Raw genomic sequence first — 27,162 nt, 5'->3', positions numbered from 1 at the left:
CATCCGCCGTCTCAAAGTAGTGATGCCTCCCTTGATATGTGACCCACAGTCTTGCCGGTTGCAGCATTCCAAATTTTATCTTCCTTTTGTGAAGTACCGCCTTGGCCCGATTAAAGCTCGCCCTCCTTCTCGCCACCTCCGCACTCCAGTCTTGATAAACGCGGATCACCGCGTTCTCCCATTTACTGCACCGAGTTTTCTTCGCCCATCTAAGGACCATTTCTCTATCCTTAAAACGGAGGAATCTCACCACTATGGCTCTGGGAGTTTCTCCTGCTCTCGATCCTCGCACCATAACTCGGTACGTTCCCTCCACCTCCAACGGACCCGTCGGGGCCTCCGCTCCCATTAACGAATGCAGCATCGTGCTCACATATGCCCCGACGTCCGCCCCCTCCACACCCTCAGGAAGGCCAAGAATCCTCAGGTTGTTCCTCCTTGCGTTGTTTTCCAGTGCCTCCAACCTCTCCACACATCGTTTCTGGTGTGCCTCCTGTATCTCCGACTTCACCACCAGGCCCTGTATATCGTTCTCATTCTCGGCTGCTTTCGCCTTCACGACCCGAAGCTCCTGCTCCTGGGTCTTTTGTTCCTCTTTCAGCCCTTCGATCGCCTGTAGTATCGGGGCCAACAACTCTTTCTTCATTTCCTTTTTTATCTCCTCCACGCAGCATTTCAAGAACTCTTGTTGTTCAGGGCCCCATATGAAACTGCCACCTTCCGACGCGATCTTGGTTTTTGCTTGCCTTCCTTGCCGTTGTTCCAAAGGATCCGCTGCAATACGGCCACTTTCCTCTCCTTTTTCCATCCGTGTCCAGGGGGAACACCCTCCTGGTTTACCGCACGGTGATTTTAGCCGTTAAAATTGCCGTTGGGGCTCCTATCAAGAGCCCAAAAGTCCGTTTCACAGGGAGCTGCCGAAACGTGCGACTCAGCTGGTCATCGCCGCACCCGGAAGTCCCCCCTCCCTCTTAAGGATCCTGAAGACACGATCCGAGACATCCCTGGCCCTGGCAACCAGGAGGCAACATACCTTCTGGGAGTCTCGCTCGCGACCACAGAATCTTCTATCTATTCCCCTAATCATTGAATCTCCTATTACTATTGCTTTTCCATTCTCCCCCTTCCCTTCTGAGCCCCAGAGTCAGACTCAGTGCCAGAGACCTGGCCGCTGGGGCCTTCCCCCGGTAGGTCATCCCCCCCCAACAGCATCCAAAACGGTATACTTGTTTTGAAGAGGAAGGGCCACGAGGGATCTCTGCACTGTCTGCCTGTTTCTTTCCTTTCCCCTGACTGTAACCCAGCTACTCTTGTCCTGTACCTTGGGTGTGGTTACCTCCCTGTAACTCTTCTCTATAACCCCCTCTGCCTCCCGGATGATCCGAAGTTCATCCAGCTCCAGCTCCAGTTCCCTAACACGGTCTCCAAGGAGCTGGAGTTGGGTGCACTTCCCGCAGGTATAGTCAGCGGGGACACTGGTGGTATCCCTCACCACCCACATCCTACAGGAGTAGCATGCAACTGGCCTAGCCTCCATCCCCTCTTGCCTTACAGAATATAGCTGCCCTCTGGACCAACTGGACCTCCGCCCTCCGACTCTGCTCCCAGTCAGTTGCACTCTCTGTAAACTCCTGGCTCCCTTCTCGCTCTTTGAGGAAATGTAGGAAACAAAATGAAAGGAGCACCTTACTCCCTCCTCACCCAGCTCCCTCAGTCACCAAACTCTCACTATGGCACTCAAATGCACCAAATTCAGCACTCAGTGCAAACAAAGTCTGCACTGTCGGTGGATCACTTTTATACTGTGAATCTAGCCTCTGAAAACTGGCCTAATCCAATTAACTAACGGTTCGTCCCGGATATGGAGAGATTTTCTGATTAGAAGAGGTTGAGTTGTTTGGGCCTGTACTCATTGGAGTTGAGACGAATGAGAGGTGACCTTTTTGAGACATAAGCATTCTCAGGGGGGTTGACAGGGTAGATGCTGAGAGGATGTTTCCTCTTGTGGGAGAGTCCAGGACCAGAGGGCATAATCTCAAAGTAACGGGTCTCAAATTTAAGACAGACATGAGGCGACATTTCTTCTCTCAGAGCGCAGTGAATCTGTGGAATCCTTTAGCTGTGCAATCATCCTGTCGCTGGAGTTTAACCAGAAAAAGGCAAAGGTGAAGATGTGTTTACCCGGATGGACCGCTTGGTGGCGCAGTGGCTCTTTCACGGAGGGGCCTTGAGTTCAGACACATCCCAGACAGGACTGGTGAGAAATATCTGTCTGGGAAAGGGGAGAAAACTGGATAATCGTGGAAATGGAGCGGTGCCGATTGGCCTGAGAGAAAGGATTCAGACAAGTCTTATTTTCTTCATTTTTCATTCAATATTTATTAAAATTTCAGAGAAAATATTACACAAAAGTTTATTTTGAAGTTGACGAAAGGAAACATAACGATTGAGGGTCACAGTGAGAACAGAACACATGCCCTCTGAGCTGCCAAATGTATGTACAACTGTAACAGACACCAGAAAGAGAGAACAGGAGCTCAATGTAAAGGGAAGGCCAAAGTTATGATTAAGGAACGAGATAAGTTACTTTATTTAGACATGATATTGAGGGAAATTATTAGCTACAATTACATTACAGCCAAAATTATCTCGTACATTTCAAACTGGGAAACAGAAATACTGTCCAAGATTGTCTCAGTTACAGATGCCGAATAATAAACTGAGAGAATTTTACTGTGAGAGTCACCAAGAGGAGATATTGTATTTGTGTCACACACAGATCATAATAAACAGCTGAGGAAAATCTACAGCGTCCGAACGTCAACCGATCACTTGATCTGTAAAAGAGAGAGAAAATGACGAAGCAGATGTTTATGATCTGGGACATTGATGTTAGAGTTTTTAATCAATCAAACATTTAGAGATTTTTGAAACGGCTTCTGTCAGTTTGAAGTGTGAGTGGATTGAATCTTCTCACCTTCACCAGAGTGACTGCAGCGCTGTAGGAAATGCTCAGGAAGAACAGGGTGATGAATGTGGAAGCGGTTGTCCAGATGTTCCCGTTATCATCCTCATCGTCTTCAGTCCAGGTGTGTTCTGTGGTATCTACGAAGATAGAGCCGAATAAGTATAATCAGATTGTTCATTAATCCACGATTTATTTTTAATATTCTCGTTACATTTTCTCCCGCTGCTAATTCATTCTTTAATATATTTCCATTGCATATCTACTGTTGCGTTCATGACACTCAGAAATTGATGTCTTTAACTTTTTTTTTCTAATTAAGGGGCAATTTAGCATGGCCAATCCACCTACCCTGCACATCTTTGGGTTGTCGGGGTGAGACCCACGGGTCATGGGGAGAATGTGAAAACTCCACTGGGACAGGGACCCAGGAGCGGGATCAACCCCAGGTCCATGGTGGCGTGAGGCAGCAGCGCTAACCACTATGCCACCGTGCCGCCATTGCCTGCCGTTTCTGTTTGTTCCTTAGCTTTTGTGTCTGTGTCGATGCGAAATTCCGTGTTTTGATTTACTCCTCTGTTGTGTGTCCAGATGTCTGTGTAGGTTCACTGTGTGTTCATCGTGTCAATGAGTATTGGTCTGTGTATTTGTGTGTCAGCGCCTGTGTGTGAACTTTGTTTGTCTTCTGTCAATGTGTATATATGAGTGATATATTGTATGTGTATGTGTTGAAATCTATGTTTATATATTATTGCCTGTGTTAATATGTGTTTATACTTTCCTGTCTAGTAATATATGTGTTAATGTGTCTTTTTGCGTTCAACATGCATGCCAGTGTCTTAATGTTTGTGTCTGGATAAATGCGTTTGTGTGTGTGTGTGTGTGTCAATGCGCGTATTTCATCACAGAATCATCATCATATAATCCCTACAGTGGAGAACGAGGCCATTCGGCCTATTGAGTCTGCACCGACCCTACGAAAGAACACCCTACCGAGGTGCACGGTGCACGCCCTGCCTATCCCCAGAACCTCGTAACACCACCTAACGTTTTGGGCGCGAAGGGGTGATATAGCATGGCTAATCCCCCTAACCTGCACATCTTTGGACTGTGGGAGGAAACTGGAGCACGCGGAGGAAACACGGACACGGGAGAATGTGGAAACTCAACACGGACAATCACCCGAGGCTGGAATTGAACCCGGGTTTCTGGCGCTGTGAGACAGCAGTGCTATTTGTGCGTTGATGTTTGTTTATATCTATTGCTGTGTATTGACGCCTCCATGTGTATTCATGTGTGTTTGTATGAGCGTGTGTACGAATCTGTTAATATGTAACTACATGTGCCCATTAGTGTGTTAATGTGGATTATTGTCTCTGTTTTAATGGAAATATTTCTGTCATTGTGAAATTGTGCGATTACGGGCGGCGCGGTAGCACAGTGGTTAGCACTGTTGCTTCACAGCGCCAGAGTCCCAGGTTCGATTCCTGGCTTGGGTTACTGTCTGTGCGGAGTCTGCACGTTCTCCCTGTGTCCGTGTGGGTTTCGTCCGGTGCTCCGGTTTCTTCCCACAAGTCCCGAAAGATGTGCTTGTGAGGTAATTTGGACATTCAAAATTTTCCCTCTGTGTACCCGAACAGGCGCCAAGAGTGTGGCGACTAGGGTTTTTTCACAGTAACTTCTTGCAGTGTTAATGTAAGCCTTCTTGTGACAATAAACTTTATTTTTACTATTATGTATATGTTATTGCTTACAGTTGTGTTTCATATTCTTGGGCCAGTCTGCGTGTATGGTTTTATATGTTTGTGTTTGCATATTTGTGTGTCTGTGTGGACATGTGGATGTATGTGCATGTTTGTGCATGCCGGCTTGTGTGTGTGGATTTGTGTGTGTGTGTACACAAGTGTCTTTGTGTACATAAACGTGTGCTTGTTTGTGTTTATGTGCATGTTTGTAAATTTTTGTTTGTTTGTGTGTATATGTATGCATGTGTTTCTATGTGTACATCTATGTGTGTGTTTGTGTCTATGTGTGCTCATGTATATGGTTGTGGGTGTGTGTACGTGTGCATGTATGTTTAGTGTTTGTGTCTTTATCTGTCTGTGTATTTGTATCAGCTGCCTGTAGCTTTGCCAGTTGTGGGTATTATTGGTACCGATGTGGAATATGTTGAACTTTCTGCTTATAAATGTGTTTTCTGTGAGGTGCAAGCTGACATCATTGACAGAATGCAAAAATACAAGGAAGTGCCTCAGGAGAGAACAGTGAAAACCCAGGGAGAATTCAATCACCATCTGGATTTGGATTTTGGGAAATCAGTTGTCGCATATGGATAAGAGGAACAAGGGTGCTAAAGAAAAATATGTTGCGTGAATAGATAGTTTAAGAACATATTTAGCATGATGGGCTTTTAAAATCTTCAGCCAGTAAGCTACAAGCCATCTTGTAATGTCAGTAACTGAATCCTTAGTGTAGAGACACATCCACTCCCAAATTCCCTGCTTGGGGAGTAGGTGGATAGTGATTTAATAGTCTCTCCCTCTCTGGCCAGCTGAACAAATTCTCTTTGGGTTCCCCCTGCTGAGGAGGTGGAGATACAGAGAGTTCACTCATCACATTCCTTCTCTTTTGGTCGGGAAAGTGGAGGTAAAATGGGTTTATAATGCCCATCCCCCTCTCTCTGTTGGGGAAGTGGGCGGACAGTGCATTTATTTAGGCCCTCCCCCTCTCTTTGTTGGAAGCGGCTGTACAGTGAATTAACTAATGTCCCAGCTCTTTGGTGGGAAAGTGGGGGTACAGGGTTAATTAATGCTCCTCCCCCACTATTTGTTGGGGCGTGGTGATACACTGGATTAACTACTGCCCCCATGCTTTGGTGTGGAAGTGAGGGGTATAGTGGGTTCACTAAGTCCCTTCCTCTTTGTTAGGGAGTTGGGGTGCAGGGCATTAGCGAACGTCCATTCCCCACTCTCTGTTGGAGAAGTGGGGGTGCAGTCGATTAACTATAACCCCTCCCCCTCTCTGTTTGGGAAGTGTGGTTGCAGTGGATTAATTTATGCCCCTTCCTCTCTCTTTTGAGGAAGTGGCAGTAGAGTGCATTAACTAATGCCCCTCCTCCTGTCTCTGTTGGGGAGGTGGGGGGGGGGGGGGGGGGGGGGACAGTGGATTAACTACCGCCCCTCCTCCTGATTTTGTAGGAGAGGTGGAGATATAATGGATTAACAATTTCTCTTTCCCCTCTCCGTGATGGGCGATTGTTGGTCCTTGTTTCTGTTTGATTCTCAATTCAGTTCCCAGTGGGTGTGATGCAGCAATTTTAAGATGACATCAATTTTAAAGGGATGGGCAATGGGAGAAGCAGGAACACCGAGATCTAAATGTGATGTGTTTGTCTGTCTGAAATGGGAAATTGTCCGATTTCTCCTCAGCGGGAAGAAAGTCAATGAATATATTTTGTGAATACTGCAATGAATGAATTTTACTCTGTCTCTGACCCAGGGTGTATCTGAGCTCGGAGCTCTGGTTGTATCAGACTTGGGGCTGAGACCTGTAGAAATCTTGGTCTCCTTGAACAGATCTAATATCAGCAAAGTCGAAGCTCCATTAATTAAGCGGCTGTGCATTTAAATCACAATTAGAGGAAAAACAACTTTATTATTTTTAATTTAGTTCGAAATGCAATTGATAGATTCTCATTGACATGAATTAACGGTGTCCATCAGAGCGAGGGAAATGTTCACAAAACTCGGTTTACCGCTGGATTTATCAACCGTTCTGTTGATGATCTTCAAGGGGATGGCTTCATGTCCCACCACACAGGAGTAAGAAGCGCCGCTGGCCCACTCCTCCGCTGCAATGGATAACAGGCTGTACATGAAGAAGGAGCTATTGCCGTTCTCCGCCATCACCTCGGTGTTCTTGTAGTTCCCGGGATTCACCGGCTTGTCATTGACGGTCCACTTGAGGAAGATCTCTCGGGGGGAGAAACCTCTCACTAAGCAGCTGAGGGAGACGAATCTCTGAGCGGAGACGTCTTCAGCCGAGGGCAGGAGGACAGAGACGGACGGTTCCCGCGGATTGGGATCTGCAGAAAATGTACAAAAATGTCAGTAAAATGGGGAATTCCGGAGACATTGGAACCGCGGGTTCGATGTGAGAGAAATGTGTTTTGTGTTGGATTTTAAAGGTTTCCATTTCCCACTTTGGGATCTGTCCGGTTTCATAGCTCGGAGCTGAGGTGGACACAACAAGCCTTTTCCCTGAGAATTTACGGATATTGGATTCGAAAGTTTCAGAAAGTGTACAGCAGGGAAACAGGCCATTCGGCCCGCCTGTTCTGTGCTGGTGTATAAACTCCACACCAAGCTCATCCCACCTTACTCCCAAAGGATTGGGAAACTGCCAATGTAACACCCTTATTCAAAAGGGAGGGAGACAAAAACAGGTAACTATCGGCCAGTGACCTTAACATCTGTCAGTGGGAAACGGTTCGAGTCCATTATAACGGATCCAATCGCTGAGCATTTAGAAATACACAATATAATCAACAGAGTCAGCGCGGCCTCGTGAAGGCGAAATCAGTGCCGAACAAATTTAGATGGAGAAATACTGGATAAAGCTGAAGTAACGGGGGAATTGGGGGCCCCCGTGCAGAAACCACACAAAGCAAGTTCTGCAGGTAATATGGAGACAAATTGAATGTTGACATTTATTTCAAAGGAAATAGAATATAAACATGGGGAAGTCTGGCTAAAACTATACAAGGCACTAGTTAGTCGACACCTGGTATACTTTGAATAGTCTCGGTGCCCTTATCTACGGAAGACAGATTGGTTTTGAAGGCAGTCCAGAGAAGGATCACGAGGTTGATCGCGAGTATGGAGGGATTTTCTTATGGGGAGAGGGTAAGTAGGCTGGGCTGTACTGATTGGAGTTTAGAAGAATGAAGGCGACCTAATCGAGACATGAAAGATTTTCAGGGAGCTTCTTAGGATAGACGCTGGGAGGTTGTTTTCCCCTGTGGGAGCGTCTAGGACCAGAGCGCAGGATCACAAAGTGAGGGTTCTCCCATTTAACAAAGCGATGAGGTGGACTTCCTCTCTCAGAGAGTAGTGAAGCTGTGGAATTATTTAACCCGGGGGCAGTAGATTCTGGGTTGTTCAATATGTTCAAGGTTGAGAGAGAAATATTTTAAATCAGTAAAGGCGTCAAGAGATATGGGGATAAGTCGGGAAAGAGGAGTTGAAGATTATCACATCAGATCAGTCATGACCTCACTGCCGGCTGGACCGGTGTTGATGGGCCCAATGGCCTATGTCTGTTCCTAAGTCTTGTGGTCTATGGTCTCGCTCCATCTAAACCCAATATCACTGCTTTCAATTCATTGTTCGTTCATCTGCATATCAATTTCCCCCTTAAACTCTAATCGCCCAGAGTATTTAGTTAGTGGAATTCCCAATCAGAATGGACCATAAATACCCTGAATGCTAAATACTGACCGCTGCACTGACACTAGAAATAGACACAATGACTCACTTATTGCTTCAGTCTCACCGCTCACCTATTTTTTTGTGGATTGAAATTCTTAAAGGAGTTGGCAGGTCCTGGTGGCTCGCCACACAGTCAAACACAGCCCCACTCAGCCAGGCTTGTGTCGAGATGTTTAATTTGCTGACCACGCTTTCAGTATCTGCCCCAGGCTGGTCGGCAATCTCTGATTTCAGCGGCTTCTTCGCTTCACTCCAGGACACGTTGACTCCATAAGGAGCCTTCGAAATGACGCAGGTTAAGGTTACAGTCGCCTCCAATAAGACCTGTTCTATTGGTGGTGGCAGTATTGTTACTGAGGCATCAGTGCAACCGGAAGGATCTGCGAATGAAAAAAGTGGAAATTAACCCAAGTTTGATCTTCAGAATCAGGGCAGCAGTACTCAGCCTTCACTCTACATGGGAATAAATCAACTTAGAAACATCAACCTCTAAAGACCGCCTTTAATCTTCTGTAAGCAATGGAAAACCAGTTTGGTTTGTGAAAACTATTCTCATTGTGAAATACAGTCAGCCCCGATATCGTTCTAACGAATCAGCATTTCAGCATTCCCAATACAAATATTCCATTCCTGATCTCAGGAACGAAGTACTTGCGGCTGATCCATAAATAGGTTGGATGAACTTTCCAACACTTTCCCCCGGAGCTGTTATCAGTTAAGTGTTTGAGACACCCACTGACTCAAATATAATCAGCCGTCTCAGGATAAAGCTGGCATCAAGTCCACCAGGGGCTGGTTTAGCACGGGGCTAAATCGCTGGCTTTTAGAGCAGACCAAGGCAGGCCACCAGCGCGGGTCCAATTCCCATACCAGACTCCCCGAACAGGCGCCGGAATGTGGCGACTCGGGGCTTTTCACAGTAACCTCATTTGAAGCCTACTTGTGACAAGAAGCGATTTTCATTTCATTCATTCACCTCACTCACTAAATGACTTCAAATTATACGGATACATTTATTTCTATATTCATAAAATCGTGAATGATTAGCAACCCTCATGCAGCTCTTACATCAGAATGAAACACAAACGACATGGCAGTAAATTAGAAGTTATTCTGTGCTTTGCACTAACTTCAGTAAATTCCTGATTTGGATTAACATCAGAGTGCAGGATGATTTATTGTTTCCTCTGTTTGAGTCTCTTACCAGACGCGGTGATGTTGCGACTTTGTGTGACCTCTTGATGAGTGACCAGGCAGGTATAGACGGCTTTGCTGAACCATTCCCGAGCGGAGACCGTCAGCCGACTGCTCGCCGAGAAGTTCCCGTTCACTTCACAGGGGGGCGAGGTGACAAATCCTGAACCCATGGGTTGTCCATTCTTCAGCCACTTTACCGTCATTGACTTTGGCTGGAAATCGTTGATTGAACAGACCATGGTTGCAAATTTCTGTCTTGAGATTTCTTCATTGGAACTCACGGTGAGGAGAACATTTGGAATGTTGACAGGTGGAGGGCCTTCAAGAAACACAAGTTAGACATTTCTTGGGGAAGATGTTGTAACGAATAAAATGACGAATTATATTTTAACAGTTTCTCTGTGGTCACTATTTCGCGCAGGAATCAGAACTATGCAGAGAACCATAAATGTGTAATCACCAAAGATGTAAATAAAGTAATCAAAGCATCTGTTTCTCACAGATTCCACAAAACTTACATGGAATTCCAATGCTCTTGTCTGAGCCGCTGTGTCGAACCTCACAGCTGATTTTGCTGCATCCCCCCTCTGACTCGGTGATGGTTAACTGGCTGCTCAGGGTGTAGGTTCCCTTCTTGTTTCTCACTGACGGGTATTTCTTAACTCCAGTGGTGATCAGCTGCCCATCTTTCTTCCAGGTAAGGCTGGTGATTTCTGGGGAGTAGTCCATCGCCAAACAGCCGTAGATCACGGAGCCGTCATTGTTGTGTTGCTGACAGGAGGAGACCAGGCTGTAGAGAGTGGGTGGAGACGGTGTTGCTGGGAAAGAATGGCCCATTCAACAAGTTAGACTCTGTTATTTGTGATCTATAAGTTACCAAGCACATCAAAATGTGACGATGCATTTAACCTAACATGTTCTCATTAACTGTTACATCCATATTTCAGCGTCTATTAGTTCTATGATTTGAGAATCACCATCTCTTTGCCGCCTCATTAGAAACTCGCATCCCTTTCTCCGTTTCTAACACATACAAAAAATAACATTTGATGCCGCCTGAATGATGTAACTGTCATTGGATTGAAGGAGAGGAGCAGAGAGTTTCCCCCATTATTTCAGCCACCATGTAAAATAAAATAGAAATGTTGCCATAGTCCCGGGGACTGCCCTTTCCTTCTGAGAGCTGACTGGTGGTGATTTAACCTGAGGGTCACCACACCCTCTTTATGAATATCCTCAGCCGGTACAACAATTGAATCCGCGCTGTTGGGATCGCTCTTCATCACAAACCAGCCGTCCAGCTAACTGAGTTGTATACGTCACAATCCAGCTAACTGAGCTGCGTACGTCACAATCCAGCTAACTGAGCTGTGTACGTCACAATCCAGCTAACTGAGCTGTGTACGTCACAATCCAGCTAACTGAGCTGTGTACGTCACAATCTAGCTAGCTGAGCTGTGTACGTCACAATCCAACTGAGCTGTATATGTCACAATCCAGCTAGCTGAGCTGTGTACGCCACAGTCCAGCTAACTGAGCTGCGTACGTCGCAATCCAGCTAGCTGAGCCGTGTACGTCACACTCCAGCTAACTGAGCTGTGTACGCCACAGTCCAGCTAACTGAGCTGCGTACGTCACAATCCAGCTAGCTTAGCTGTGTACGTCACACTCCAGCTAACTGAGCTGTGTACGTCACAATCCAGCTAACTGAGCTGTGTACGTCACACTCCAGCTAACTGAGCTGTGTACGTCACAATCCAGCTAGCTGAGCTGTGTATGTCACAATCCAGCTAACTGAGCTGTGTCCGTCACACTCCGGCTAACTGAGCTGTGTATGCCACAATCCAGCTAACTGAGCTGTGTACGTCACAATCCAGCTAACTGAGCTGTGTACGTCACAATCCAGCTAGCTGAGCTGTGTACGCCACACTCCAGCTAACTGAGCTGTGTACGTCACAATCCAGCTAACTGAGCTGTGTACGTCACAATCCAGCTAGCTGAGCTGTGTACGCCACACTCCAGCTAACTGAGCTGTGTACGTCACAATCCAGCTAACTGAGCTGTGTACGTCACAATCCAGCTAACTGGGCTGTGTACGTCACAATCAATTTGTGTTAAAGATGTTGTCTCTTCATTTGTATCTTTGCAGTTTTGGGAAATTCCCTTTGTTCAAACTGACTGATACCACCTCCTCTCTCCATTTCACTACCCCCATTCTCCAAACTAGAGAATAGTGGCATTGCTTCAAAAATACCTTGGGAATGCACATTTATATAATTACAATAAGTTACTACATTTGAGTAATTGCAACATTCTCTAATTTTAAGATCATGAGGGAGGCGGCCATTCAGTCGGTCGAGTCTCCTCCCCCATTCAACAAGCTCCTGGCTGTGCTGATTGTGGTGTTAACTCCACATTCCGCCTGTCACTGAGACCGGGCTGTCTGCAACCCCCCCGCACCCCGCCCCGCGCTCCCTGTGCGTTCCCCCATCTCTCTGCGGCTCCCGCTGGATTTCTGTACCTTTCTCCTGGTCCCTTCACTTTCGTTTAGCTCTCTGCTCTTTTCCACGGCTCTCTGCGCTTTCCTCCGCATCTCTGCACTTTCTCTCGACTCTGCATTTTCTTCCTGCTCTTTAGTGCTTTGCCCAGGTGTGCTGCATTTTTCCCAGTTCTTTGTGCTTTTCCCGGTTCCTGGCACTTTGTGCGGGCTTTTTGAGGTTTTCGCCAGCACTGTGCGCTTTACCCCGATTCTTATCGCTTATCGCCCACTCCATGGACTTTCTTCCGGCTCTCAGCACTTCCCCCGGCTCTGTGCTCCTTCACCCGGCTCTCTGCACATCCCCGGCTCCCTGCACTCCACCCACCCCCCCCCCCCCCTCGCCCCGTCCCCCTCCCCCTCCCCCTCTCCCGGCTCTCCACACATCCCCCGGCTCTCTTCACTTTCCCCGGTCCACGCACTCTCACCACCACCACCACCCCCCCATCCCCATCGACTCTCTGCACCTTTCCCTTGCTCTCCCCACTTCTTTCCAACTCTCTGTCCTTTTCTACGACTCTCTGTGTGTTCCGCTGCATCTCGGTCTATTCCCCCGCATTTCTGTCCTTTCCCCTGCATCTCGATGCTTTCCTCCCAACTCTGCCTTTTCGCCGCCTCTTTGCTCTTTTCCACCGCCTCGGCGCTTTCTCCCGGCTCCGGGGTCTTTCCCCGGCTCTCTGCACTTTCCCCGGCTCCCGGCAGTCCCGTGTCATGCAGCCACATTCGGGCGCCACTCGTCATCAGTTTCGCTCCAGTTCTCCATTCCTCTCTCGTTGCAGCCGCTCCCTTGCCCATTTCCTGGGCATGAGTGAGAGAGGATGAGTGAGTAACTGAGTGAGGGTAGGAGAGTGAGTGTGGGTGAGTGAGTAACTGAGTGAGGGTAGGAGAGTGAGTGCGGGTGAGTGAGTAACTGAGTGAGTGTAGGAGAGTGAGTGCGGGTGAGTGAGTAACCGAGTGAGGGTAGGAGAGTGAGTGTGGGTTAGTGAGTAACTGAGTGAGGGTAGGAGAGTGAGTGTGGGTTAGTGAGTAACTGAGTGAGGGTGAGTGAGTTGGGTGATTGAGGATGTATGAATGTTGATAAGTGGCGGATCAGGGGTGACTGACTGAGTGAGGGTAGGTATGTCACCGAGGACAAATGAAGGGTGTGTGAGGGAGAGTGAGTGAGATGCAGAGAATGTGTGACTTTGGGTGAGTGAGGTTGTGTAGTGAGAGTCAGTGAAGGTGAGTGAGCGAGGGTCAGTGAGTGAGGGTGAGTGAGTGAGGGTGGGTGAGCGAGGGTGGGTGAATGAGGGTGAGTGAGTCAGGGGGTCGACTGCTGGTGAGTGAATGTAGTGGGTGAATGAATGAGGGGAAGTCAGTGAGCGTGGGTGAGTGAGGGTGAACGAGTGAGGGTGGTTGAGGGACGATTGAGTGAGGGTGGGTGAGTGAGAGTGTGTCAGGGTGGGTGGGTAAGTGAGGGTGGGTGAGTGAGGGTGTGTCAGGGAGGGCGGCTGAGTGAGGGTAGGTGAGTGAGTGAACGTGAGTGTGGGTGGGAGAGTGAGTGAGTGTGAGCGCCTGAATGAGGGTGAGTGAGGATACGTAGGTGTTTGAGGATGAGTGAGTGACAGTAGCTTACTGAATGAGGGTGTGTGAGGGTGGGTGAGTGAGGGTGTGTGAGGGTGGGTGAGTGAGAATGTGTGAGGGTGGGTGAGTGAGGGTCTGTGAGGGTGAGCAAGTGGGCGTGGGTGGGTGACTGAGTGAGGTTGAGAGCCTGAATGAGGGTGGGTGAGGATGGGTGGGTGTTTGAGGATGAGTGGGTGAGAGTGTGTGAGTGAGGGTGAACGAGTTAGGTTGGGCGTGTAAGGGTGAGTCAATAACGGTGAGTGGTGCTGAATAAGGATGGGTGAGTGTGCGTGAGGGTGAGAGTGAGGGTGGGTGAGTGAGAATGTGTCAGGGAGGGTTGGTGACCTAGGGTGGGCGAGTGAGAGTGTGCGAGGCGTGTGAGCAAGAGTGTGTGAGGCGTGTGAGGGAGGGTGGGTGTGTGAGCGTGTGTCAGGGAGGGTGTGTGAGTGATGGTGGATGAGTGAGAGTGTGTGAGGGTGGGGGGGGTGGGGGAGTGAGGGAGCATGAGGGTGGGGAAGTGAGGGTGTGTGAGGGTGGGTGAGTGAGTGTGTCAGGGAGGGTGGGTGAGTGATGGTGTGGGAGTATGGGTGACTGAGGGTGTGTGAAGGTGGGGGAGGGTGTGTGAGGGTGTGTGAATGAGAGTGTGTCAGGGAGGGTGGGTGAGTGAGGGTGTGTGAGGGTGGGGTGTGAGGGTGTGTGAGGGTGGGTGATTGAGGCTGTGTGAGGGTGGGGGAGTGAGGGTGTGTGAGGGTGGGTGATTGAGGGTTTGTGAGGGTGGGTGAGTGAGAGTGTGTCAGGGAGGGTGGGTGAGTGAGGGTGTGTGAAGTTGGTTTACAGAATGAGGGCTTGTGAGGGCGGGTGAGTGAGAGTGTGTCAGGGAGGGTGGGTGAGTGAGGGTGTGTGAGGTTGGTTTACAGAATGAGGGCTTGTGAGGGCGGGTGAGTGGGGGTGTGTGTGAATGACTGAGTGAGGATGAGAGCCTGAATGATGGGGAGTGAGGGTGGGTTTGGATGGGTGGGTGAGGGTGGGCGAATGAGTGTGGGTGGGTGGCTGAGTGAGGGTGAGAGCCTGATTGAGAATGGGTGAGGATGAGTGAGGATGGGTGGGTGTTTGAGGATGAGTGGGTGAGATGTGTGAGTGAGGGTGAGAGTTAGTTTGGGCGTCTAAGGGTGAGTCAATGACAGTGAGTGTTGCTGAATGAGGATGTGTGAGTGTGTGTGTGAGGGTGTGAGAGTGAGGGCGGGTCAGTGAGAGTGTGTGAGGTGGGGGAGTGAGTGTGGGTGGGTGACTGAGTGAGGGTGAGAGCCTGAATGAGGGGGGTGGGGGTGAGGATGGGTGGGTGTGTGAGGATGAGTGGGTGAGAGTGTGTGAGTGAGGGTGAGAGTTAGGTTGGGCGTCTATGGGTGAGTCAATGACAGTGAGTGTTGCTGAATGAGGATGTGTGAGTGTGTGTGTGAGGGTGTGAGAGTGAGGATGGGTGAGTGAGAGTGTGTGAGGTGGGGGAGTGAGTGTGGGTGGGTGACTGAGTGAGGGTGAGAACCTGAATGAGGGGGGGGAGTGAGGATGGGTGTGTGACTGAGTGAGGGTGAGAGCCTGAATGAGGGGGGGGGGTGAGGATGGCTGGGTGTTTGAGGAGGAGTGGGTGAGAGTGTGTGAGTGAGGGTGAGAGTTAGGTTGGGCGTCTATGGGTGAGTCAATGACAGTGAGTGTTGCTGAATGAGGATGTGTGAGTGTGTGTGTGAGGGTGTGAGAGTGAGGGTGGGTGAGTGAGAGTGTGTCAGGGGGGTGAATGACGGTAGGTGAATGAGGGTGGGAGTGTGAGTCTGCGTGTGAGGATGGTTAAGGAAAGGTGTATCATTGCGGATGGTTGAGTGAGGGTCAATGAGTGACGGTGAGAATGGTGAGTGAGGGTACGTGAGTGAGTGTGGGTGAGTGATCATTCCCAGGTGCTCCCAGCCCATTGGGACGATGTTTCTTGGGATGATTTTCCGCTCAGGCTCAGCTTTCTGTTGCCTGTTGTCCACAGCCGAGCTTGGGGCTCCTCCATTCGGGTCCACCACCCCCACCTCCTCCTCTTCCTCTCCATCGATCCTGTCCTGATTCTCCACATTGATTAGCTTTCAGTAACACCGGCTGTGTACAGTCAGACAGCAGTGTAGATCACTGGACAGCTGCTTTAATACTTTCAGTAACACCGGCTGTGTACGGTCAGACAGCAGTGTAGATCACTTGGCAGCTGCTTTAGTACTTTCAGTAACACCGGCTGTGTAAAGTCAGACAGCAGTGTAGATCACTGGGCAGCTGCTTTAATACTTTCAGTAACACCGGCTGTGTACAGTCAGACAGCAGTGTAGATCACTGGAAAGCTGCTTTAATACTTTCAGTGACACCGGCTGTGTACAGTCAGACAGCAGTGTAGATCACTGGGCAGCTGCTTTAATACTTTCAGTAACACCGGCTGTGTACAGTCAGACAGCAGTGTAGATCACTGGGCAGCTGCTTTAATACTTTCAGTAACACCGGCTGTGTAAAGTCAGACAGCAGTGTAGATCACTGAGCAGCTGCTTTAATACTTTCAGTAACACTGGCTGTGTAAAGTCAGACAGCAGTGTAGATCACTGGGCAGCTGCTTTAATACTTTCAGTAACACCGGCTGTGTACAGTCAGACAGCAGTGTAGGTCACTGGACAGCTGCTTTAATACTTTCAGTAACACCGGCTGTGTAAAGTCAGGCAGCAGTGTAGATCACTGGGCAGCTGCTTTAATACTTTCAGTAACACCGGCTGTGTACAGTCAGACAGCAGTGTGGATCACTGGGCAGCTGCTTTAATACTTTCAGTAATACCGGCTGTGTACAGTCAGACAGCAGCGTAGATCACTGGGCAGCTGCTTTAATACTTTCAGTAACACCGGCTGTGTACAGTCGGACAGCAGTGTAGATCACTGGACAGCTGCTTTAATACTTTCAGTAACACCGGCTGTGTAAAGTCAGACAGCAGTGTAGATCACTGAGCAGCTGCTTTAATACTTTCAGTAATACCGGCTGTGTACAGTCAGGCAGCAGTGTAGATCACTGGGCAGCTGCTTTAATACTTTCAGTAACACTGGCTGTGTAAAGTCAGGCAGCAGTGTAGATCACGGGGCAGCTGCTTTAATACTTTCAGTAACACCGGCTGTGTACAGTCAGACAGCAGTGTAGGTCACTGGACAGCTGCTTTAATACTTTCAGTAACACCGGCTGTGTACAGTCAGACAGCAGTGTAGCTCACTGGGCAGCTGCTTTAATACTTTCAGTAACACCGGCTGTGTATAGTCAGACAGCAGTGTAGATCACTGGGCAGCTGCTTTAATACTTTCAGTAACACCGGCTGTGTACAGTCAGACAGCAGTGTAGATCACTGGGCAGCTGCTTTAATACTTTCAGTAACACCGGCTGTGTACAGTCAGACAGCAGTGTAGATCACTGGGCAGCTGCTTTAATACTTTCAATAACACCGGCTGTGTACAGTCAGACAGCAGTGTAGATCACTGGACAGCTGCTTTAATACTTTCAGTAACACCGGCTGTGTAAAGTCAGACAGCAGTGTAGATCACTGGACAGTGCTTTAATACTTTCAGTAACACCGGCTGTGTACAGTCAGACAGCAGTGTAGATCACTGGACAGCTGCTTTAATACTTTCAGTAACACCGGCTGTGTACAGTCAGACAGCAGTGTAGATCACTGGACAGCTGTTTTAATACTTTCAGTAACACGGGCTGTGTAAAGTCAGACAGCAGTGTAGATCACTGGGCAGCTGCTTTAATACTTTCAGTAACACCGGCTGTGTACAGTCAGACAGCAGTGTAGATCACTGGACAGCTGCTTTAATACTTTCAGTAACACCAGCTGTGTACAGTCAGACAGCAGTGTAGATCACTGGACAGCTGCTTTAATACTTTCAGTAACACCGGCTGTGTACAGTCAGACAGCAGTGTAGATCACTGGACAGCTGCTTTAATACTTTCAGTAACACGGGCTGTGTAAAGTCAGACAGCAGTGTAGATCACTGGGCAGCTGCTTTAATACTTTCAGTAACACCGGCTGTGTACAGTCAGGCAGCAGTGTAGATCACTGGGCAGCTGCTTTAATACTTTCAGTAACACCGGCTGTGTACAGTCAGACAGCAGTGTAGATCACTGGACAGCTGCTTTAATACTTTCAGTAACACCGGCTGTGTACAGTCAGACAGCAGTGTAGATCACTGGACAGCTCCTTTAATACTTTCAGTAACACCGGCTGTGTACAGTCAGACAGCAGTGTAGATCACTGGGCAGCTGCTTTAATACTTTCAGTAACACCGGCTGTGTAAAGTCAGGCAGCAGTGTAGATCACTGGGCAGCTGCTTTAATACTTTCAGTAACACCGGCTGTGTACAGTCAGACAGCAGTGTAGATCACTGGACAGCTGCTTTAATGCTTTCAGTAACATGGGCTGTGCACAGTCAGACAGCAGTGTAGATCACTGGGCAGCTGCTTTAATACTTTCAGTAACACCGGCTGTGTAAAGTCAGGCAGCAGTGTAGATCACTGGGCAGCTGCTTTAATACTTTCAGTAACACCGGCTGTGCACAGTCAGGCAGCAGTGTAGATCACTGGGCAGCTGCTTTAATACTTTCAGTAACACCGGCTGTGTACAGTCAGGCAGCAGTGTAGATCACTGGGCAGCTGCTTTAATACTTTCAGTAACACCGGCTGTGTACAGTCAGACAGCAGTGTAGATCACTGGGCAGCTGCTTTAATACTTTCAGTAACACCGGCTGTGTACAGTCAGACAGCAGTGTAGTTCACTGGGCAGCTGCTTTAATGCCGATATAATTTCATTTTTCACAAAACAATTTAGAACTGGGACAATGAGCATTCCTGCAACTTAACGGATTTTCATTTTGCAAATGGGATTTTTCTGCCTGCAACATTCTTGTCATATTGTGTCAGAGAGAGTGTGTTGTGTTTATTCATTCTTGTGATGCAGGCGTCTCTGGCTCGGCCAGCATTTATTTCCCATCCCTCATTGCCTTTGAGAAGGTGGCGAGCTTCCTTCTTTAACCATTGCAGTCCATGTGGTGTTTCCCCGAGTCAGTTCCATGATTTTGAACCAGCGACAGTGCAGGAACGGTGATATATTTTACAGTCATGATGCTGAATGGCTTGGGATTGAACTTCCAGTTGGTGGTGTTCCCATGTCTCTGCTGTCCTTGTCCAGGTGGCCGCTGTCATGGGTTTGGAAGGTGCTGTCTAGGGAGACATGATGAGCTTCTGCAGCGGATCTTTAAATGGCGGACAGGCTTTGGGGAGTCAGGAGATGAGTTTTTCACCGCAGGATTCCTCACCTTTGATCTGTTCTTCTGGCCTCAACATTTCTATGTCTCGTCCAGACCACTTTCTGGTCCATGTTAATCACCAGGAGGTTGTTAGTGGGAATTCAATGATGGTAATGCCAGTGAATGTCAAGGGGCGGTGGTTAGATCCGTTCTTACTGGAGGTGGGCATTGCCTTCAATTGGGTGACTTGACTGTTACTTACCACTTGTCAGCCAGAACCGGATAGAGCCTCCATGTTGCTTTATTTACAGGTTTATTTAGTGACTGCACAGTTGCAAATTGTGCTGAGCATGGTGCAATCATCTGCCAACAACCCCTGTTCAGACCTGATGATGGAAAGAAGGCCATTGATGAACAAGCTGAAGATGGTTGGACCTGGGACACTGCCCTGAAGAAGTCTCGCAGTGATGTCCTGGAACTGAGCTGATTGGCCTCCAGCAATGGAATCCATCCACCTTGGTGCTGGTTGTGACTCCAACCAGCGGAGATTCTTCCCCTGATTCCCATCCATTCATTCTTTGGTTGGGCTGCTTGAGGTCACACGTTTCAATGCTGCCTTGATTTGGCGGCACGGCTGCACAGTGGTGAACCCTGTTGCTTCACAGCACCAGGGACCCGGGATCGATTCCAACTTGGGTCATTGCCTGTGTGGAGTCTGCACGTTCTCCCCGTGTCTGGGTGGATTTTCTCCGGGGGCTCCGCTTTCCTCCCACAAGTCCCGAAAAACAACCTGTTAGGTGGTTTGGACATGCTGAATTCTCCCTCTGTGTATCCGAACAGGCGCCAGAGTGTGGCGACTAGGGGCCTTTCACAGTAACTGCATTGCAGTGTTAATGTAAGCCTACTTGTGACAGTAATAAAGATTATTATTTTTATTATTGATGTTAGTTCAGTCGCTCTCACCTGTGTATCTGAAAGTGTGTGCGTGTCTGAGTGTGTTTGTGCGAGGGAGAGTGTGGGTATGTGTCTGAGAGCCTGTGACTGTGTCTATGTATGTGTCTGCATGCATGCGTGTGAATGAGTGTGTGTTTCTGCAAGAGATGGATCAAGAGAGTGGGAGAGAGAGAGTACACGTGTGAGTGTGGGTGTGAGAGAGTATCTGTGCGTGAGGGAATATTTGTGCGTGAGAGAATATCTGTGTGTGAGAGCATCTGTGTGTATTTGTGCGAGCGAGAGGATGTGTGTGTGTGTGAGAGAGAGTATCTGTGTGTGAGAGCGCGATTGTGTGTATTTGTGCGAGCGAGAGGACGTGTGTGTGTGAGGGAGGAAAATAGTGTGCACAGGAGAGAGACTGTAAGTGCAAAATTGTGTGTGTGAGAGAGCATGTGTGTGAAAGAGTGCTTTCACAAGAGAGCATGTGTGAGAGAGCATGTATGCACCAAAGCACGTGAGCGAGACAGCATGTATGTGAGGGAGCATGTGTGCGAGAGATCACGTGTGTGAGAGCATGTGTGTGAGAGTGTGTGTGAGAGAGGGTGGAACAGAACATATGTGTGAGAGAGTATGTGTGCGAGAGAGCATGTGTGTGAGAGAATGTGTGCATGAGACAGCATGTGTGCAAAAGACCATGTGTGTGAGAGAGCATGTGTGTGAGAGTGCATGAGTACGAGAGATCATGTGTGAGAGAGCATGTGTGTGAGAGAGCGCAAGTGCAAGTGAGAATGAGAGAACGTGTCTGTGAGAGAGCTTGTGAGTGAGAGAGCATGTGTGGGTGAGAGTATGAGCGTGAGAGAGTGAGTGTATGAGAGAGCATGTATGTGAGGCAGCAAGTGTATGAGAGAGCATGTGAGTGAGAGGGATTGTGTGTCAGGGAGCGTGTCTGCAAGAGAGCGTGAGTGTGAGAGATATGTGTGTGAGAGAGCGTGTGTGTGAGAAAGAATGTGTGGGAGAGTACATGTGTGTGAGAGAGCATGTACGCAATGGAGCATGTGTGTGAGAAAGCAGGTGCGAGAGAGAGCATGTGTGTAAGCGACCATGAGTGTGAGTGAGCAAGTGAGTGAGAGAGTGTGCGAGAGAATGTGAGTATCAGAGCGCATGTGTATGAGAGAGCATGTATGCAGGAGAGGATGTGTGTGAGAGAGTAGGTGTACAAGAGAGCATGTGTGTGCGAGAGGCCGTGTGTGTGAGAGAGCGTGTGTGTGGGAGAGCATGTGTCTGAGAGCATGTGTATGAGAGAGCGTGCGTGCGCGAGACCATGCATGTCAGAGGATGTGTGAGAGAGAGCATATGCGTGAGAGTGTATGTGAGAGAGCGGATGTGTGAGAGAGCCTGTATGTGAGAGAGCGTTTTTGTGTGAGAGAGATGTGTGTAACAGGGCATGTGTGTGAACGAGCGTGTGTGCAAGAGATAATGTGTGCGAGAGTACATGTGTGTGAGAGTGTGTCTGTGAATGATTGTGAGTGAGATTGGTAAAACGTGTAAAAGAGAGTGTGTTTGTGAGAGAGTGTGAGAGAGGGAGATTGTCTGTGAAGAGAGAGAGGGATAAAGTGCCTGTGTATGTGAGAGAGCGAGTGACAGTCTGTTGGTGTGTGAGGGAGAGTTGGAGAGAGAGAAAGTTGGAGACAGAGAGTATGTAAGAGAATGAGTGTGTGAGGCAGTGCACGTGTGACCGAGTGTGTGTGTGAGAGAGACTGTGCGTTTTTGAAGAGCTATTGTGTATGTGAGAGTCTCTGTGAGAGAGAGTGTCTGTGTGTTTGAGGAATAGTCCGGGTTTCTGGGAGTGAGGGAGTGTGTGAGGGAGAAACAGTGTGCGGATGAGAGTGTACCTAGTGTGGCAAATTTCACTTTGAAACACAGGGGAACGAATCATTCAAACTGCTTGATTCAAATTGATAAATAGTCAACTTACGACAAAAGAAATTCAATAACCTCTTTGAAATTAAACTCATATTAATTTCAAACTCCCTTCGCCTTTCAGCCATTTCTGGGCAAAATATATTTTCACTGAGAATGAACACATTAAATATAACAGATTGAGGGGAGTTTAATGTCTGTGACAGAGATCCAGTGTTTGATAAGAAATAAACAAACCAGGAAACATTCACATTGGAAACTGATTACCTGATTTTATCCAATGTCTTAATTAAATACAATCAACAAAACAATGGAGGCGGGCCACCTATTCAACCGGAGCAAATAAATGTATTGTTTTCTAAATTATTTTCAGTACAATTAAACATTCTCCAATAGCTTTGATATCACACGCCAGTATGCTACTCAATTGTAGCAGTTAATTTATGTTGAATTAGTTAGTACTAATGTCGCATTGCAAGTTATTGCCAATTGTCGATTAGTTGACCTGTCAGCTGATTTGTACTCTATAATATAAATAATAAAACATGGTTCTCTGCAATTTAAAACCTGCTCCTGCCTGAAATTTGATAAATAATTTGGATTTAATTAAATATTAAACTTCAAATTATCGGATGGAATAATTCAGACATGTGTAATATCTCATCTGTTTGTTAAAGCGGTATTCCCGAATTGATAAACTGTTGTAACTCGAAACTATATATATATATATATATATATATATATAGAGAGAGAGAGAGAGAGAGAGAGAGAAAAAAAAAAACAATAAAGTCCTTGGTAGTTTGTGAGCAATAAAATTGTTTCTGAGATTTAATCATTCAGGCAATTCGATTAACTTTATTATTGAAAATATTGCTGAAGAAAAGGAGATCCAAATTAATCAGTGCAAAACTTAATGAAAACAATTCAGTCAGATCCTCCGCAGCACTGAAACGTAATGAGAAAATGATGGAGAAATGTTCTTGTTCAATTTACGAGCTTGAGGCCCAGATATAATCTATTCTTTGATTGTATAATTTGTTTTATTTCTATAATGTTATATTGTGTACCGCACAGCTCTGCGAGACAGGATGTTATTATTTTTTGCAAAGCTAATATTCTCCTTTTCTAATTAAATTAATCTCTTTGAATTTCAAGCTTTTACTTGTCAATCTCCAGCACTGTGAAGTCTGAGCATTTCTACAATTTAAATAAAATCATAAGAACAATTCCTGCACTGTCAGCGACTTCCACCTCTTAGAAAACTCTTTATGATTAGGTTAGAGACAACTACAAATGTTGAAGAGATAATATTCTTGCTGCTGCACATAAATAATACAATAACCGGATACATAAATTGCCAAACTGCAATATAAAACTCCTATTTAAGTAACTGCAAACGTAATCAGAGAAATAAGAAATAATTCAAATATATCTTGTGTAACTGAACAGTGCTGTAGAATCAGGATGTTATTATTAAAACAGTTTCATAAATAATCATTAAATATTCCCAGCCTAGAAACTTTTCCGGTCATGCTAATGGTGTACAAAGCACAGCAGAATTGTGGAAGGAGATTGATGATTAATGATATTAATATGAAAATATATTTGGATAATATGGTGATAATACCGCATATGTAATTGTTTGTTATATTAATTTTACTCACGAATTTGAAAACGTTTTAATTAAATAGTTTCAGACTGCAGTAACGAATTGCGTTCTTAATGACGCCATGGTTTAGTTTAATCATTTGGTAAAATTTAAAAATGTCCATCAAATCTTTAATTCCTTTCTTTATTTTCGAATCCGGCCACGTTTACTCCCCACAATTGTGTTTCAAGGAGATTCAAACGCGCAAATCTTTTTACATTTAACCAGAAAACGTGTAACTGCTCAATGTCACCCAGTTTGAACAATGCAGAAACAACGTAGAAACAGAAAACCGCTTCACAAATTGTACTTATTCAAAGTCACCCAGACACACCATCTCCTCAGCAGCAAAACACCAAAACTCATCGTGAGGACTGAAGCCGTTTCATTGAGAAGCAGCTCAATTCTACATTCAACAGAATCAAATGTAACATTTCAAAAACATCTGAATATCGAACCCAGCAAATCAGTTCGACACCAAATGTATGAATTATCAAACTAAATAGAAATACAGAACAACAGTAATATCAGTGTGAGGATGTGGGGTACGTCCAAAATATTTTTGAAACTTTACCATATTTTATTCATGTTGGACCATATTTCAAACGCATTTAAACAGTTGACAGGAGAGATAAAAGCTGCATCCATCAATCCCACCAAGATGGAACATTGAAGAAAAGGCAGGCTGTGATTGCAGGAACAAATTATGTTCGGAAAGAGCATTTAAAACTGTGGCTTAGTTTAATCTGCAATCATCACTTTTAAAAAACTCTAAAATCCTGACCGTTTTCCACCCACAATCGTGTGCCAAGCAGTTTCAAACACGTGTCTTATTTTCATTCAATTACAAAACATGGAAACGCTCAATATCACCGAGCTTAAAGAGTATAGACACGCCAGAACCGTTTCACAAACTTTACTCATTCAAAATCACCCAGACACAATCTCCTCAGCAGAAAAACACCAAATCACATCACCGAGGGGCTGAAACTCGTCTCATGGAGAACCAGCTCAATTCTACAAACGCTTTCAACAGAATCAAACAGCATTTCAAGAAAATTGATATCTAGAACCCACCAAATCCGCCTTTCAGCAAGTGAATGAACAATTAAAACAAACAGAAATATGGAAGAATATCATCAGCATTGTCAATACGCGGGAAGTGTTCAATAAATTGACACAGATACTTCAGCATATTTTGTGAATATTGGGTGGATTTCTAACACTTGTGCAGGAGGTGGTAAAATCTGCAGCCACCAGATGTCACCGAGATTAAACATTGCAGAAATACCAAACTGTTTAGCAGGCGTTAGGTATTTAAAGTAACCCAGCCACAGTATCCTCAGCAAATAAACATCAAATCATAACAACCAGGGACTGAATCCCTCAGCAGCACCTTTTGTCAAGAGACAGAATAATTCCTTTTCCAGCAGAATCACATAAAACATGACAACAAAATCTCAATACAGAATCCAGCAAACCCGCAATTCAGTGAACGAATGCATAGTTAAAATAGAAAAATAAATGAAACAAAGACTCAAGTAAAACAGTTCATAAATAATTGAATGATTCTTACCTGCAGTCACCGTCACCATGGTGCCTTGTCCCCAGTAGCCCATAGCGTCACAGTGTCACATTCCCTGAGCAGCTCCGTACAATAACCGGACCTGCACAAAATAGACAGAAATCCACCATTATTTTAAATACTCACAAACCAGAGACAAGGTAAAATCGCGGTACATTTTCATTAAACTAGAATTGTACTTGTGGAGATCGCTTGCTGTTCAGAAACGACCCTAATGTTTTATATTTCAGAGTGACACATGAACATGTTCTTGAAATCACCAACTAACGAGTGAATAATTGTCACAGATTTCCATATTAATTATTGTCATTTTGTCAGTGCTGGACATGAATAATACTTCACTGTAAATAAAGTTGGACTGTAAAAGCGATCACTGAGCCAGCCTCAGTTAATTGGTGCTGAGGGGCTTTTTGTATTGACAGTAACTGCTGTGCCAGGTATCACAGTGAGACACAGCGTGTCAAATACTGCGGCAGACTGTTAACTGTAAAATACAGAGATTTAATTTCACTGCGCGTTCAAAAAACTAACTCTGTCTCTTCCAAGAGCGAATCTGAGTTATTTCAGCTTGTCCTGGTCAATTCATTTATAAAGAGGATCGGAACACTTTTAAACCCTCTGGGTACATTTAGCGTGTCGTTCCACGGAGATAAAGTGGAAGATTGTTCTACCTTTTCACAAACTAATATTGTGTTTTATTTAAGCCTCATTTACGTTGACAATCCTGCTGTGGCCCTGATCACCAATTTGGACAAACTCTTTCACTGAGGTTTTTGTATGAGGATGTCGCTGTGCACAGCACTGTGACCCACTGCTGTAGTCACAGTGACAGACACCCGCACAAAAACTGCACTCACTCCCTGTTCAGCCCTGCCGCTCAATATTCACTTCAAATAGACGATTACTTCTGATCGAATTTACAATTTAGACAGCAGTTCATAAAACGCAATGCAAATAGACTTTCTCCAAGTATCAGAAATAATACAACGATGAGTATATCCAGGCCTGTAATTACTGAAACTGTTAACAGTAAACATCAACAGACAGAAGCTAATACTTTCAGATCGATTGGTTTGTTCGGTTTTACTGTTTAATTTTCTCTGTGTTAGTTATGTAAGAAGCAGCTTGTGTTTTGACTCTGATCACTGACATCAATATTACATTTGAATCAAGTACTGACCTTCAGGTTAAGGTGCAAGTTGCTGAATTCCCTCTCGAGCTGTTCTTGTGCGGGTCCAGCCCTGGTTCCTCTCGCTGTGACCCTCTTGCGCAGTAATAGATGGCGGTGTCTTCGGTCTTAAGGTTCGTCATGGCCAAAGAGAAGATGTTGTTTGAAGTGTCTTTGGACGCAGTGAATCGATCTTTAATTGCTGGGGCGTAGCTGTTGTCTGATGAACTATAGTAATATACCAACCACTCCAGCCCCTGTCCGGGGACCTGGCGGATCCAGTACATGCTCTTGCTGCCAAGATCGAAGCCGCTGGTTTTACAGGTCAGTCTCAGGGAGCCTCCGGGACGCCCGGTCTCTGCCTCCGGCTGAGTCAACACAACATCCGACTGGACACCTGTAAAAATATATCAAAAAGCCCGAGGATTAATGCTGGTGAAATGATTGGTGACTCTGGAACATTCCAGAGAGAGACTAACACTGAGACAGAAACAGTGAGAGACTTGGACAATAAAAACTACTCACGGGATAAGAAAGTCAGCAACAAACTGAGAGAAATGGCCCACCTCATCCTTCTGGTCATTTGGGGGAAATGGTTGTGTCAGGAACTCAGTGAACAAACCAGCTCCCGGACTGTTGGATTCGGGTCCCAGTGAGCGGCATTTAAATACCCGGCAGAAGGGGCGGGTTTCCAGGCGCCGCCTGTTGATTCCCTGGTGGAGGCGGCGACTGGATCCACGTCCCACCTCCCCCCCCCCCCCCCCCCCCCCGGACCCCCAACAGAATGGACCCGGAGGTTTACTATGGGTTATTATTAAATT

At 46.6% G+C, this 27,162-nt stretch overlaps 1 gene segment (V, D, J or C); it reads right to left on the bottom strand.

Moving 5' to 3' along the window:
* Positions 1-6,599: 6,599 nt before the first annotated feature.
* Positions 6,600-25,215, bottom strand: LOC140418711 (Ig heavy chain C region-like). The segment is given in 5 exon segments: positions 6,600-7,049; positions 8,526-8,834; positions 9,659-9,970; positions 10,170-10,469; positions 25,165-25,215. Coding segments are annotated over 5 exon segments (1,356 nt in total).
* Positions 25,216-27,162: the final 1,947 nt, after the last annotated feature.

Source organism: Scyliorhinus torazame, chromosome 5 (assembly GCF_047496885.1).
Source record: "Scyliorhinus torazame isolate Kashiwa2021f chromosome 5, sScyTor2.1, whole genome shotgun sequence".
Lineage (NCBI taxonomy): Eukaryota > Metazoa > Chordata > Chondrichthyes > Carcharhiniformes > Scyliorhinidae > Scyliorhinus > Scyliorhinus torazame.
The sequence above is the reverse complement of the archived record's forward strand: the minus strand, read 5'-3'. Positions and strand labels throughout refer to the sequence as shown.